Source organism: Ovis aries, chromosome 2 (assembly GCF_016772045.2).
Source record: "Ovis aries strain OAR_USU_Benz2616 breed Rambouillet chromosome 2, ARS-UI_Ramb_v3.0, whole genome shotgun sequence".
Lineage (NCBI taxonomy): Eukaryota > Metazoa > Chordata > Mammalia > Artiodactyla > Bovidae > Ovis > Ovis aries.
Genome location: NC_056055.1, coordinates 14300365 through 14312601, shown reverse-complemented (window position 1 = coordinate 14312601; position 12237 = coordinate 14300365). Strand labels below are relative to the sequence as shown.

The following is a 12237-nucleotide window of genomic DNA, read 5'->3' as shown; positions in this document are numbered from 1 at the left end:
AATTAACCTAATTTGAATGTGCCGTCTCTTTTTCCTGTTGAGACTCAAAAGAGTCAGATACAAACAAGGTCACAAGATGTATCTCCACTGCTCTACTCCAAGATTTAACTTCTCTGATGGAATAAGGAAGAAGATTAAGAAGTGCATTTGTGCAATACTATAAAGCAATTATCTTCCAATAAAATTTTTTAAAAAAAGAAGTGCCCTTGTGGGTTCTAGCACTTTTTATTGTTTTTAGAGGCCAAACTTGTAAGAGCAGAACAGAAAAACATGATATTTTTAAAATTCCAAAGGCAAGAGAGAAAACCCTCTTATGAGTAAGCCAAAAACTGTATTTGTGTTAACATCCCCTGATGACAGTACAGCTTTCATTAAACTAACGTTTCTTTAACAAGCAACCTATTACTCACCTCAACAAGCCGCTCTTTCTGTTCAGAGAGTTTGCAGGCATATTCAGCCAAACCTTCTAAATTTCCTTCTACTCCAGTAAGTTTTAATGCTTTTAGAACCACATGATCAGCATGGTATTTTAACAGATCTGCTGCCAGCTGAGCTGCTGTACTATGAAGCTGCAGATGTGGGGGGTGAAACAAAGACAACAAATGACAAGGTTTTGTGATGAAAAACCTCCCGAGTCCTTTAAAACCTCAAGAGCAGCAACCTCAGATCACGCCCACCTGATCTCCTGAGGGGAAAAGCCTAAAGTTTCCTGTGGTAACAGAACTGCAAAGCCCTGGGAGCCTGCAGCTTCTCCCAAGGGCAGGAAGGAGACTGGCATCTTTGAGTCCCCTGGTGTTGGCAGTAATCCTGTTTGCAGAAGATGAACTGGTCACCCTGGCAGAGTAGCCTGGACCTCTTTTCATCCTATTATCAACTAGCTCTTTCCCACCCGGCTTCTCTCTTACCTCAGCTGAGCTTCTGCTGCTCTTAAAGTTAGTGAAAACAGAACACTAGGAAGAGAATGGCATTCTGAATACTAAGAGGAAAATCAAATGGCAGCTCATGATCATTAATGTGTTTTTAAACAGACATTGGGAAAGTATCATTGTGAGATACAGTCAAATATGTATTCAACACATTTTATTGAATACCTATGTCAGGAAAGGCACTAGCCTAAAGGCTGGACATACATGGCAAGTAAGACACAACGTCTTCAGGGAGCTCACAGTTTATCTATATTGCCATCCAGAACTTCATGCTCTAACTCTTAGGTCACAGGAGAAATGAGGGATAAAATAATAAAGAAAACCTCAAGGCTTTATTTAACATTAGGTGGAATGGATTTTAAACATGGTTCACTCTCACTGAATATCTCTGTATACAATCAACTCCAAAATCTTTTCTTCTCCTTATCCTGTCTTAAAAAAAAAAAGTCATGACAGGTTATTTTGGGCTCACTAGAAAGAGATCATTTTTAATCTGATTTTTAATTAAGTCTATTTGTACAAAGTGATTCTTTTTTTCCTGGAAGTAATCCAACGTCAATTCAGATTACAGGACTCTGTACAAAATTAACAATAGGGTAGTCCGCACTCATGAACTCAAGTGAGAATAATTACAGTCAGAAACAAAGACATTAAAATGCATTTTCCTTTGGAAATTAAACAACATAAGAATTCAAAAGATTTTGTTTAACCATCAGGCCCTAGAAAATAGCTAATGCCAACCCTTTATCTTACAGACTATGAAACAGGTCCCTAAAGACTGAGTGACTTGTTCAAGGTCACGTAAATCTTATAAATGATTCTAGAGACAACTTACAAACCCCAAGGGAAGAAGGGTGAATAAACATGAAGCTTCTGCTCTGTGCAAGGTACTGAAAGTGGACATTGTACACATTTATAGACATTATCTCCCTAATCCTTGTACCCATTTCAGAGGTAAGGAAAATGAACTTTATAGAACGCCACTCAATCTATCACCAAAAAATTTTATGTTCTACTGATAGTCAGTCTTAACAATAGTTTAGTTGAATAGGCTGGAAAAAATGAGTAGGCTTGTTTTAAACCATAGAAGACCATATTCTTTGTTTAATAGGATGTTAAAAAGAAGGTTTCAAAAGAGGTCAATGAAACTTCACCATATAATTTATATATGAAACTCCCCCAAACCAGCTCCCTTCGTTTGACCCCTTGACTCTCTTAAAAAATATAAAATTAGAGCTAAGTGAGAAGGAACAAGTTTGGAAGGAAGATCTGTTTGGAGCACTGGCTCACTCCCTGTGAGTTCCCCTCCAGGCATACACAAAGCAGAGGAACAAGGGGGCCGGGGGGTTACAAAGTAAAGGGGTGGTCGGGGGAGGCACCAGCAGAGCCTCTGAAGAGCACACTCGGGGATTAATGACAGAGAAAGCCAGCTTTAAACACCTTCTGAGCCCAGTGCATCTCATGAGGACACTGGTCACTAAGAACTTTCTACCTCTCTACTTCCTCTCTTCTCTCCCTGTGCCAGCGCCTGGCAAAGATCTGGAACAGAAGCTAGATAACAGGGGATGAAGGGCCTGGAAGAGACAAGAGACCACACCTCCCCCAGAAGCCCTAGTGGTGCAGGACAGAGGAGTGGGGGACAGAGGGGAAGTCACACAACTGGACGAACCAAAACACTGATGAGTATATCGGAATGCACACTCGTTTTTAACTGAGACTGTGTCCTATGACCTAAAGCAGGCATTGGTAAACATTTTCTGTAGAGGGCCAGAGTAAATAATTAGACTTTTCAGGCCACCCAGTCACAACTGCCCAAATCAAATGGGCAGAACTATGTTGAGAGTCCCTTGGACTGCAAGGAGATCCAGCCAGTCCATTCTGAAGATCAGCCCTGGGTGTTCTTTGGAAGGAATGATGCTAAAGCTGAAACTCCAGTACTGTGGCCACCTCATGCGAAGAGTTAACTCATTGGAAAAGACTCTGATGCTGGGAGGGATTGGGGGCAGGAGGAAAAGGGGATGACAGAGGATGAGATGGCTGGATGGCATCACCGACTCAACGGACATGAGTTTGAGTGAACTCTGGGAGATGGTGATGGACAGGGAGGCCTGGCATGCTGCGATTCATGGGGTCGCAAAGAACTGGACACAACTGAGCAACTGAACTGAACTGATGTCCCCCAGACTTCATTTATAAAAACAGCCTGGCTGTAGTTCACAAACCCCTGACTTAAGGTGACTTTCAGTTACCTAAAAGTAACCATTAAACAATTAAGTTTTCATTCAGGGAACAGGGAAATCTTGATATTTTTAAAAATCAACTTTATTAAGGTACAGTTTACATGTAACAAAATGTACCAAGGGTACAGTTTGATGAGTTTTGATATTTACACCCAAATAACTACCACCATAATCAATATTTCTGACATTTCCATTACCCCCAAAAGTTCTCCCAAGCCCCTCTGTAGTAAATATTCCCCCTACATATGACCCCAGGCAGTCACTGATCTGGTTTCTGTCACTGTACATGGATTTGGCCTTTAAAAATTTTTTTTCTAAATAGAATCTGACACACACATAACCTTTGGGTCTGACTTCTTTCACTCAGTGTTACATTTAAGCAGTTCATCCATATTACTCATATCAATAGTGTTCCTTTTCATTGCTGAATAGTATTTGGCATAGTTACATAGTTATACCAAAATTCATTTGTAAATTTCCTTGTTGATGGGAATTTAGATTGTTTCCAGTTTGGGGCTGTTATAAACATTTGTGTACAATTTTTGAGGATGATGGCCCCAATAAAACAATCACTTCAAAATAACTAGGGCAAAGTAAAACTTTTAAATAACATTCTCTGGGCACAGGAACATACTAATTCTAAGGCACTTTGTACATACTGTACAACATGACAACTTGCAAAGAATTAAAAGAGGCTAGATTTCCAACTATACTTACCTCTTTCTTAAGTTCATTGAGATTGTGACTGATTTTCAATATAGTGAGTTCCAGTTCTTCAGCGATGCTTTTTGTTTTCCTGCTTTGCTAAAAAAATTTAAAAGTACATGTGAAGAGTTATCTTTTTCATCTAGCAATTCCAAGTGTACTCTAACTACAGATAACGATAAAATTTTAATATCATTCTGTGAACTATATGAAAAGTATATTTTAAAAATTCACCTGTTTATGTTAAAGTGGCAAAGAGAACATTTATTACTTTTTTCAACTCTTTTAAATAGGGGAATTTTAAAAATCTAATTTTCTTTAACAAATTTATCACAGCTAAAACTAATCTGTTTCATCTTCTGCCTGGAATGCTCATCTCTTCATTCTTAACCTCATCAAAAATTAAAGCCCTATTCCATCTTCAAATCCTTACAGAAATTTCTGTTTCTTAGAAAGGCCTCCTTTGATCACAAAATCTAGACTAGACTCTCTTCTTACCCTAACCTTTTCTCAAAGTAATCATTTTAATCTGCAATTACATATGTAGTTTTTATTTTTTTGTTTAAAGTTTATTTTGCTCACTAGGCTTTGATAAGCTCTGTGAAGGCTGGAAGCACATGTATTTTATTCACCAATGAGTGCTTTATACCTGGCACAGCAAATGCAAGGTAACAGGTATTCAATTCTTTGAATAAATACATCCCAGCTAAATGTCAATCTCTTCATGAAGCTTCTAGATTCCTCTTGCTAAATATAAACTCACCCTCCTTCAGACACTCTCCACATATGATCTGTCGCTTCTCTTGGGATACTTACAAAGTTTTCTGGACTTGTCTCATACCGTCTCACATTTTCCTACACTGCAAAATTCTTGCAAAAAATTTATTTAATTCATCTTTAGATTTCTGATGCCTGGCATATAAAAGGCACTGAGCAATAACTGCTAAAAAGGGTAAATGAATGAACAATACATCTGATATGCAGAATCAGAGATCCAAGTGCTATGAAACATATGAAAGGTGATACCTGCACATTTAAGTACTGATAGACCTGGATTCCCAACGTAAAGAGTGTTTCCTCACAGAAGTTCTTTATATTACATGTTGGGCTTAAAATTTAACTCGGAAGCAATCTCTACTTCAGATTAGATACTACATAGATAACTCAAGTCAAGCTGAACACAAAATAATGCTTTTATCCCTGACATCATTTACCCGAGTTAAAGTTTCCTTGTTAATATGAGCATCTGCAATGTTGTGATGGCAAGAAATTCTGAGGGAAATCACTGATTTATCCTACTCTTCATTCATAAATCCATCTCTTCACAAGGAAGCAGACTGCTGGGGCCTCAGGCACCTTCACCCTTCATCTTTACGGCCTAAACTTATGTCCATGACTTCCAGATTTGTATGCTGTAAATCATGTTAAGTGCATTCTTGACATAGCCTAGGTCTAAGCAACAAATAAATGGTGTCAGAGACGTGTCAGGGCTCTATCTTTCAAATCTGTAATCCGCCTGTCAGAGACTGGGTGCATACTGCCTTGTGTTGTACCACTGCTGGCAGGCTTTGCCACTGTTGCCCACATAACTTCCATGTTTGAAGCACATCAGCAGCCTATTCAAGGCTTTTTAAGTGGCTGCCCACCAATCTGAGACCAGGAATCTGTGCAAGGGTGAAAAATCTTTCACCTGCCAGCTGGATCTACCCTTGTCTTCACTGCATCTGAACCTCAATGAGTTTTCCAAATGCTTGTGTCTGTAAATCAAGTGTCCTCAGAATTAAGAACTGTGCACATCGGAAAGGCTCCAGCAGTAAGACTCAGGACCCAAGAACCTCTAGGTAGGGGTTCTACTACTCTGATCTTTACTCTGAAGAAACACTTTGGGAGGGATTTTCCAGAGGTGATTTTGGTGGACGAGTTGGGACAACAGGGTGAACTAGTGAGGGTGACTCAGAATCCAGACTGGTCAGGATGAAAAACAACTGGCCGAGGGATGTCAAGTACTGTGAATGCTGGATGGTCAAGCAGGATGCAGAAAAGGGAGGAGATACCCTTGTCCCATTCTGGACCACATTCACACTCCTGATGATTACAGTACCTGCATAACTCTCAGAACTTTAGGGCAAAGCAATCACAGAGGATTTACTTTGATGAAATAAAGTTCTTACAGCTTGAATCCACACAGAAATTAACTGCTGCAATTCCGTCCTCGCCTGAGCTGACAGTTCCAAGATGCGTTCCCTGTGCTCATGGCTGGTGTAGGCACAATCAGTGAAGTCCTCCGTGCGCTCCAAGAGGGCTTCCAACATCGCTGAGAGAGTCTCTTTTGACTGAAAATAAAGATTCTCCCGAAGAGTTTCAATATTCATCTGAGAACAAAAAGGATATACATCCACAGGAGTCAACATTCCCACCTAACCAGATGCGCTGGACTCTCCTCCCAGGGCCCAAGAAGAAGCCAGCAATTTCTTTCCCTGTCTGAAAGCTCAGGAGAAATACAGCCTCCAACGAGGACTTTATTGTCCACAAACCCAGGGGGCCCACGTTGCTCAAGAGCCAACAGTGGCTGTGCAGAGCTTCATTCCAACAGCTGTCAACAAAACATTTCTATTCCATCAGTGAAAGAGCATGATCATGTAGCAACCGGTAGGGAAAATGAACCAACCTCCAGATAAAGGATTTGTTATCTGAGAAAATGCCAAGGCAAAGTCCTGGAAGATGTTACAGCCAAAAACGAGCATGTGTTGAGCCCAGGAGGAAGGGTGTGGAGGGTGTGGGGTACAGCGAGGGCTGGGAAAGGCATCAGTTTTTCCTTCATTAATTCAGTGAAACTGGTTTCCCTACATTTTGTTTCATGTCCCCACCAGACCTTCCTGACCAAAACATTCTCTACCAGGGGCCCTGGATAATCTTCCTAAATGTATACCTTCAGATATTGCCCCCTCCCTCTAATTGGTTCCCCACCCCCTATAAAACCAAGCCCAGACTTGTACCACCTAGCACAAACCCTTCCAGGGTCTTGTCTTTATGTCTTTCCAACAGTCCCTCTCACCTTTCTGAGTTTCTAAACCTCCTTTCACTTTAGCCATCCTGTGCTTAGAGTTCCCTGAATGTGTGATGAACACGTGCCCATTAGGGCAACCTTCTCTCTCTCAGCTGCCACTTCAACCTTAGCCCTTCAACCTCTAGCCCTTGAAATATCCCACAGAAAAAACCTGGGCTAAGAGGCACTAAGTGGTGATGATCACGGTTGTGGACAAACTTCTTGTGCAGATAAAGATAACTTACAATTGCTTCATACTTCAAGGTCTTTTCACAACAATTATTTCACATTGATCCTTATTTTAAGACCCATTTTTAACAGAACCCATACAAATACCAAGATTCGGGAAGGTCGAGAGGCTACAGGGAAGTAATAGCTTCCCTTTCTCCTGGCTCAAAGTTATCTCCGGTAATCTCTCTGTCCTATGGAGACAGGATTGGTTTTTTCAAGCCAGTAAAGAACACAGATAAAAGTGAAGTATGGAATTGACAAGGAGAACCTGAGAATTTGAGGATTTAAAGATAACTGCAACATAAAAATCAGCCCACAAACCATTTAAGGTTGTTTTTTGTTTTTTGTTTTTTTCATTTAAGGTTTTTTATTTTCCCTTTAAAGAGAATCATATATGGCTTTTAAAACAGCAACTTAGTAGCATTTTTATGAAAGCCATTCATTTGCAGGTTTTCATAAGATCTGTCCATATATTCAAAGTAATGAATACATCCAGTTTCCCTCTACAGATGCAAAGAAGATCACCACCAACAGTGAGACTGAGTGTATTTAAAACAGCTCTCTGTGCAGAATGCCTGCTGGCGAAAGGTCGACAGCAGCCACCGGTACCGCACTGGTCTAGTTAAACCGGAACCAGAAAGGCAGTGCCAGGCGCCCAGAGACCTGGCTTTACATTGACTGGTTTCCCTAATGGCCCTTTGACCTCTCTCCTTTCAGCCTTAACAAAAACAGGGGGTTAGAAAAATAAGCCCTAAGATTCCTTTCAGTAATAAAGACTCTGAAAGAATGGCTGGTCCCTGTAGCTTCCTCCCTCTCAGGAAGAGATACGGGGTAAGACGGACAGCACGTAAACAAAGCCAGAGGTGTAAACCCAAAGGTCAGGGACTCTGGGATCAGAGTCCTGGTTCTAAACAAGGGTTCTATCACATATTAGCTTTCCTCCTCAAAAACATGGGTACAATAATATTCACCTAAAAGGGAAGTTTAGAGAACAAATGAGAGAATATTGAGAACAAGTGTTCCATTTTTCTCTTTCACCTCATGTTCCTACGTAGACCGTTAAACAATTAAAAGTCAAAGTGCAGGATTTCCCTGGTGGTCCAGCGGTTAAGACTGTGCTTCCAGTGGGATACAGTTTTGATCCCTGGTCAGGGAACTAATATCCCACGTGTTATGTGGCTCAGCCAAAAAAAAAAAAAAAGTCCAAGTGCCAATAAGATGGAAAGAATACCATTCCTGCTGCAGTTCTGGCTGCTGGAGATGTAAGTAACCCTTAGCATATTAGAGAGCTTCTCAGGGTCTAAGTTTTCCCATCTGTTAAATAACACAGGCCTATCAGATGACTTCCTAGGGTTTTCCCGACCAGGCACTGCTGCTACCAAAAAGTGCTTGTCACTACCTCTCTGACGTGCAATGAGTTCTGCCCTAAAACTCATTTAGGGTAGATGGGGATTCTGGGGTCAGGCTGCCGACTTTCAAATCCTAACTTTGGCACTTTGTAGCTTGCAAGTTACTTAATTTCTGTTGTTCAGTCTCCTAAACATATAATGCCGTAATAATAATATTCTTGTGTGATGTACACACACACATATTTAAAGCATTTAGGATGGGCACAGAGTAAGTTCTTGATAAATATTAGTATGCATTAGTGTTCATTAAAAATTTTAATTATAATTAATACTACTGCTATCACTACAGTCTCAAAGTATCAATTCTATAGCACAGGGAAGAGCGGGAATTCCAGCAGAATTGATTTACTGTCTGTCATCAGATGTGGATGGTACGGTACTGCTCTACAAACTGCGAAAGGAAAGCTGTTCTGAACAGAGGACAGGAAGCTACAGCTAAACCATACAGCTAAACACGGCCAGGGTAACTGCCATAACCCTACACTGGTATTCTCTGTACAAACTGCACTAAGCCTTATGTTATGGAATATTAAGTTTATATCCTGTAAGTGTGTTCGTACCTCAGTCGTGTCTGACTCTTTGTGACCCCATGGACTACTGATCGCCAGGCTCCTCTATCCATGGAATTTTCCAGGCAAGAATACTGGAGTGGGTGGCCATTCCCTTCTCCAGGTAATCTTCCCAACCAAGGGATCAAACCTGGGTCTCTTGTATTGCAGGCAGATTCCTCACCATCTGGGCCAACAGGGAACTTCCTTATATGCTATAGCATTGTTTTAAAGACAATTACCTCGCTTTGTGAAGCGTCTCTATTCTAAAATACCACACGAAACTATGAGTATTATTTATAATGTTTCTTTGAAATGGTAAGAAAACACCCAAAATATACTCTCTGTATTCTTACCTTGAATTCCTTAATCCCAGTAAAAATACTGATAGATGAAATGTCATTCTCTCCATTTGGTTTGCATTCAGTCACAATTTCAATGACCTTATCTAATGCCACTTTCATCCGGTCAAATACTCCTTCTTTATTTTTATGGGCTGACTCACAGTTGGGATGCCTGAGACAAGTCTTTGAAACAATGGAAAAATTTTATGTTAAGTTTTGACCCATATCATAATACCCAAAATCTTACAGAGAACATGCCATGCTAATAAAAATGGTTCTTTACCAAAATCTCCTGTGTCCCTGGCTCACCCACCGCTTCTCCTCACTAAAGGTGGAAACAGGATGAGTAAAGAGTAATAGCAAGTTTAAGTGAAAATGCAGGGTACAAAACCGCATCTTTAGACTTTAACATACTTGAAATTTTTGGGGAAAAAAAAAAAACCCTATATCTTCATCATGATTAAAACTTAAAATGTTGCCTAATATGTGCAAGAGCTAAAAAAAGAATGAGGAAAAATGGACAGATGTTTTATGACTGTGAGGCATCTTTGATTTTCAAAAAATGATATAAAGGAGGAACTATTTGAGGGCCCAGCTGTGAACAGAGCCTTCCACACAGGCTCCAGGGAAGCCTGTTTCTGTGCCCTCACTGGGCCTAGCACGGAAGCAATGTTCTGAGCAGAAAAGGCAATTCCCACAAAGTGCTAATGAGATGTTCAGCAGCGCACTTTTGAACTGTATCAATTTGCTGGCCGATTGCTGTTTGGAATTACAAGCTCTTGATTGACAATTTTGCAAAAAGCAGAATAAGGACTGAGAGGTATGAAATTACAGAATAAACAAACTGAGGGCTGACTTCATACTCCACTGTTACTTAACCGACTCCCCAGTGAGATAGTGCAGGCCATGCAGGCACTGACCCTGTGTGACTGGCCTCCATTCGCAGCACCTAATAAGCCATTTTCTGCTTAGATGCTCAATCAAAGCTGACTCACAGATTACCTGATGTTTGGACTGGGGATGGAAGTTAACTTTCTTGTTAAAGAATAACTGAAATTTGACTATAGCCTATATTCCAAGTTATCACTTTCATCTTTTTAAAAAGTGAAATATATATAAATTATGTCCATTTAGGGTTTCTAATTAACTTACAAACGTAGTCAAACAAAAATTTTCTTACCTTTGAAGCTGTGAGCAGCATCATTGTACACTTTTCAAGAACTGATCTAGCTGCTGCCATTTTTGCTTTTTTCTTTTCATCCTTCAAATCCTAAAAATGGAATAAAACCACTGAGCTGCCTAGGATCATGTAAAAAACTCAATTTCTTGAGAAACCATTTATTCAAGAAAAACAATACTCAACAATTTAACTAACACTGCCTTTTGAAAAACAAAAACAGAATAAAGTTTAATAAAATGTCACCATTTCAGTGTGAATACATTAACACAATGGAGTAGAAACAGCTGCCCTCAGAAAGGGCGGCAGAGTCTGGAAGTGAGACGGATAAGCTGTCATATGGCTCACACTCTGCTGGCCTGCACACCTGCCATTCTTGTGCCCAGGTGAGGACACCTCACTCCCAGCCAGAAACAACCATTCCATGCTTTACTTAATTAAAAGTGACTTATTTATTTAGCATTTGTGGACCATTATTTCCTTCAGATTAGACACTCAGAAGTCAACTCTTCCAGGAACCATGTCTGATTAACACCATCTAAGTGCTTATTCATCTCTATGTGAACATTGTTTTTAATCCTAAACTTAGCCTATATGCTGCTCTAAACTGTTCTTAAGGTGTTTCTTGGGTATATAATTTTCCCCAACTAGAATATAAACTCTGACGTAGACACTGTATTTTGTTTTTTTTCATTTGGTTTCTCTTCACACATCCCTCAATATGAAGGTGTGCTATCACAGAGGGTCCTCAAATCTTGCTGATTAAATCTACAATCAAATACTCTCATAAGAGCTTGAATATAACCATCTAAATCAGAAGTCAGTCAAAGATTTTCAATAAAAGGCCAGATAATAAGTTTTTGAGACTTTCTGGGTCATTTGGTCCCTGAAACAATGACTTAATTCTGCCAATGTAGTATAAAGGCTAGCTCAGACAATACATAAACAAATAAATGTAGCTGTGTTATAATAACTTTACTTATAGACACTGAAATTTGGATTACATAAAATTTTCAGTCTTTTTTTTCTCATTTGCGAACTAGATGAAAAGTCTTTTCTTATAAATAAGAAAGACCTAAAGTTTGAAAATGATTTGCCTTTTAATAAATTCGAGTGGATGTAAAGTTATCTCTACAATAATATAACTCTCATTCACCTGCATCTCAATACAGGTTTCTTTAATAGGAAACAAAGTTATATCTAGTAAATGAAAAACTGCACAAAACCCCGAAGCTAATTCAGATCACAAGGTAACATTCCAAAGGTCTGTGTCCTGCATGTGACTATCACCCATCAGGAGTAGCAGTCAAAAATAAAAGTTGAGGTCACTGCTAAAATTCCCACCTATTCCTTGTCTTTAACATACTGAACGGGACTTCCGGCAAAAAAACCTCGTGGGTCTAGATGACAAGGCATCAGATGTCCATACGTTACACTTGTAAACCATATATTACACCACATATTGTAGGTGACAGCAAATGATCAAAAAAGATGGCATCTCAGTCTGTTAGAGGGCTGGTCCACAGGACAAAACCGAGGTCTCATTAACCCCGGATGTCCAAGAACTAAGTGAAGCATATAATCCAGCCCGCCACTTTTCACGCCAATAAC

General features: G+C 39.8%; 1 protein-coding gene across 3 annotated transcripts in view; it reads right to left on the bottom strand.

Moving 5' to 3' along the window:
* Positions 1 to 12237, bottom strand: part of CTNNAL1 (catenin alpha like 1) — a 59040-nt gene that overhangs the window by 25545 nt on the left and 21258 nt on the right. For all 3 annotated transcript variants that reach the window (XM_060408975.1, XM_060408976.1, XM_027964137.3), the window contains exons 5-9: positions 10630 to 10719; positions 9462 to 9632; positions 6043 to 6243; positions 3884 to 3970; positions 411 to 569 (exon numbers count right to left, since the gene is read on the bottom strand). In XM_060408975.1, coding sequence (XP_060264958.1) covers positions 411 to 569; positions 3884 to 3970; positions 6043 to 6243; positions 9462 to 9632; positions 10630 to 10719 — 708 coding nt within the window. The remainder of the gene's footprint in view (positions 1 to 410; positions 570 to 3883; positions 3971 to 6042; positions 6244 to 9461; positions 9633 to 10629; positions 10720 to 12237) is intronic.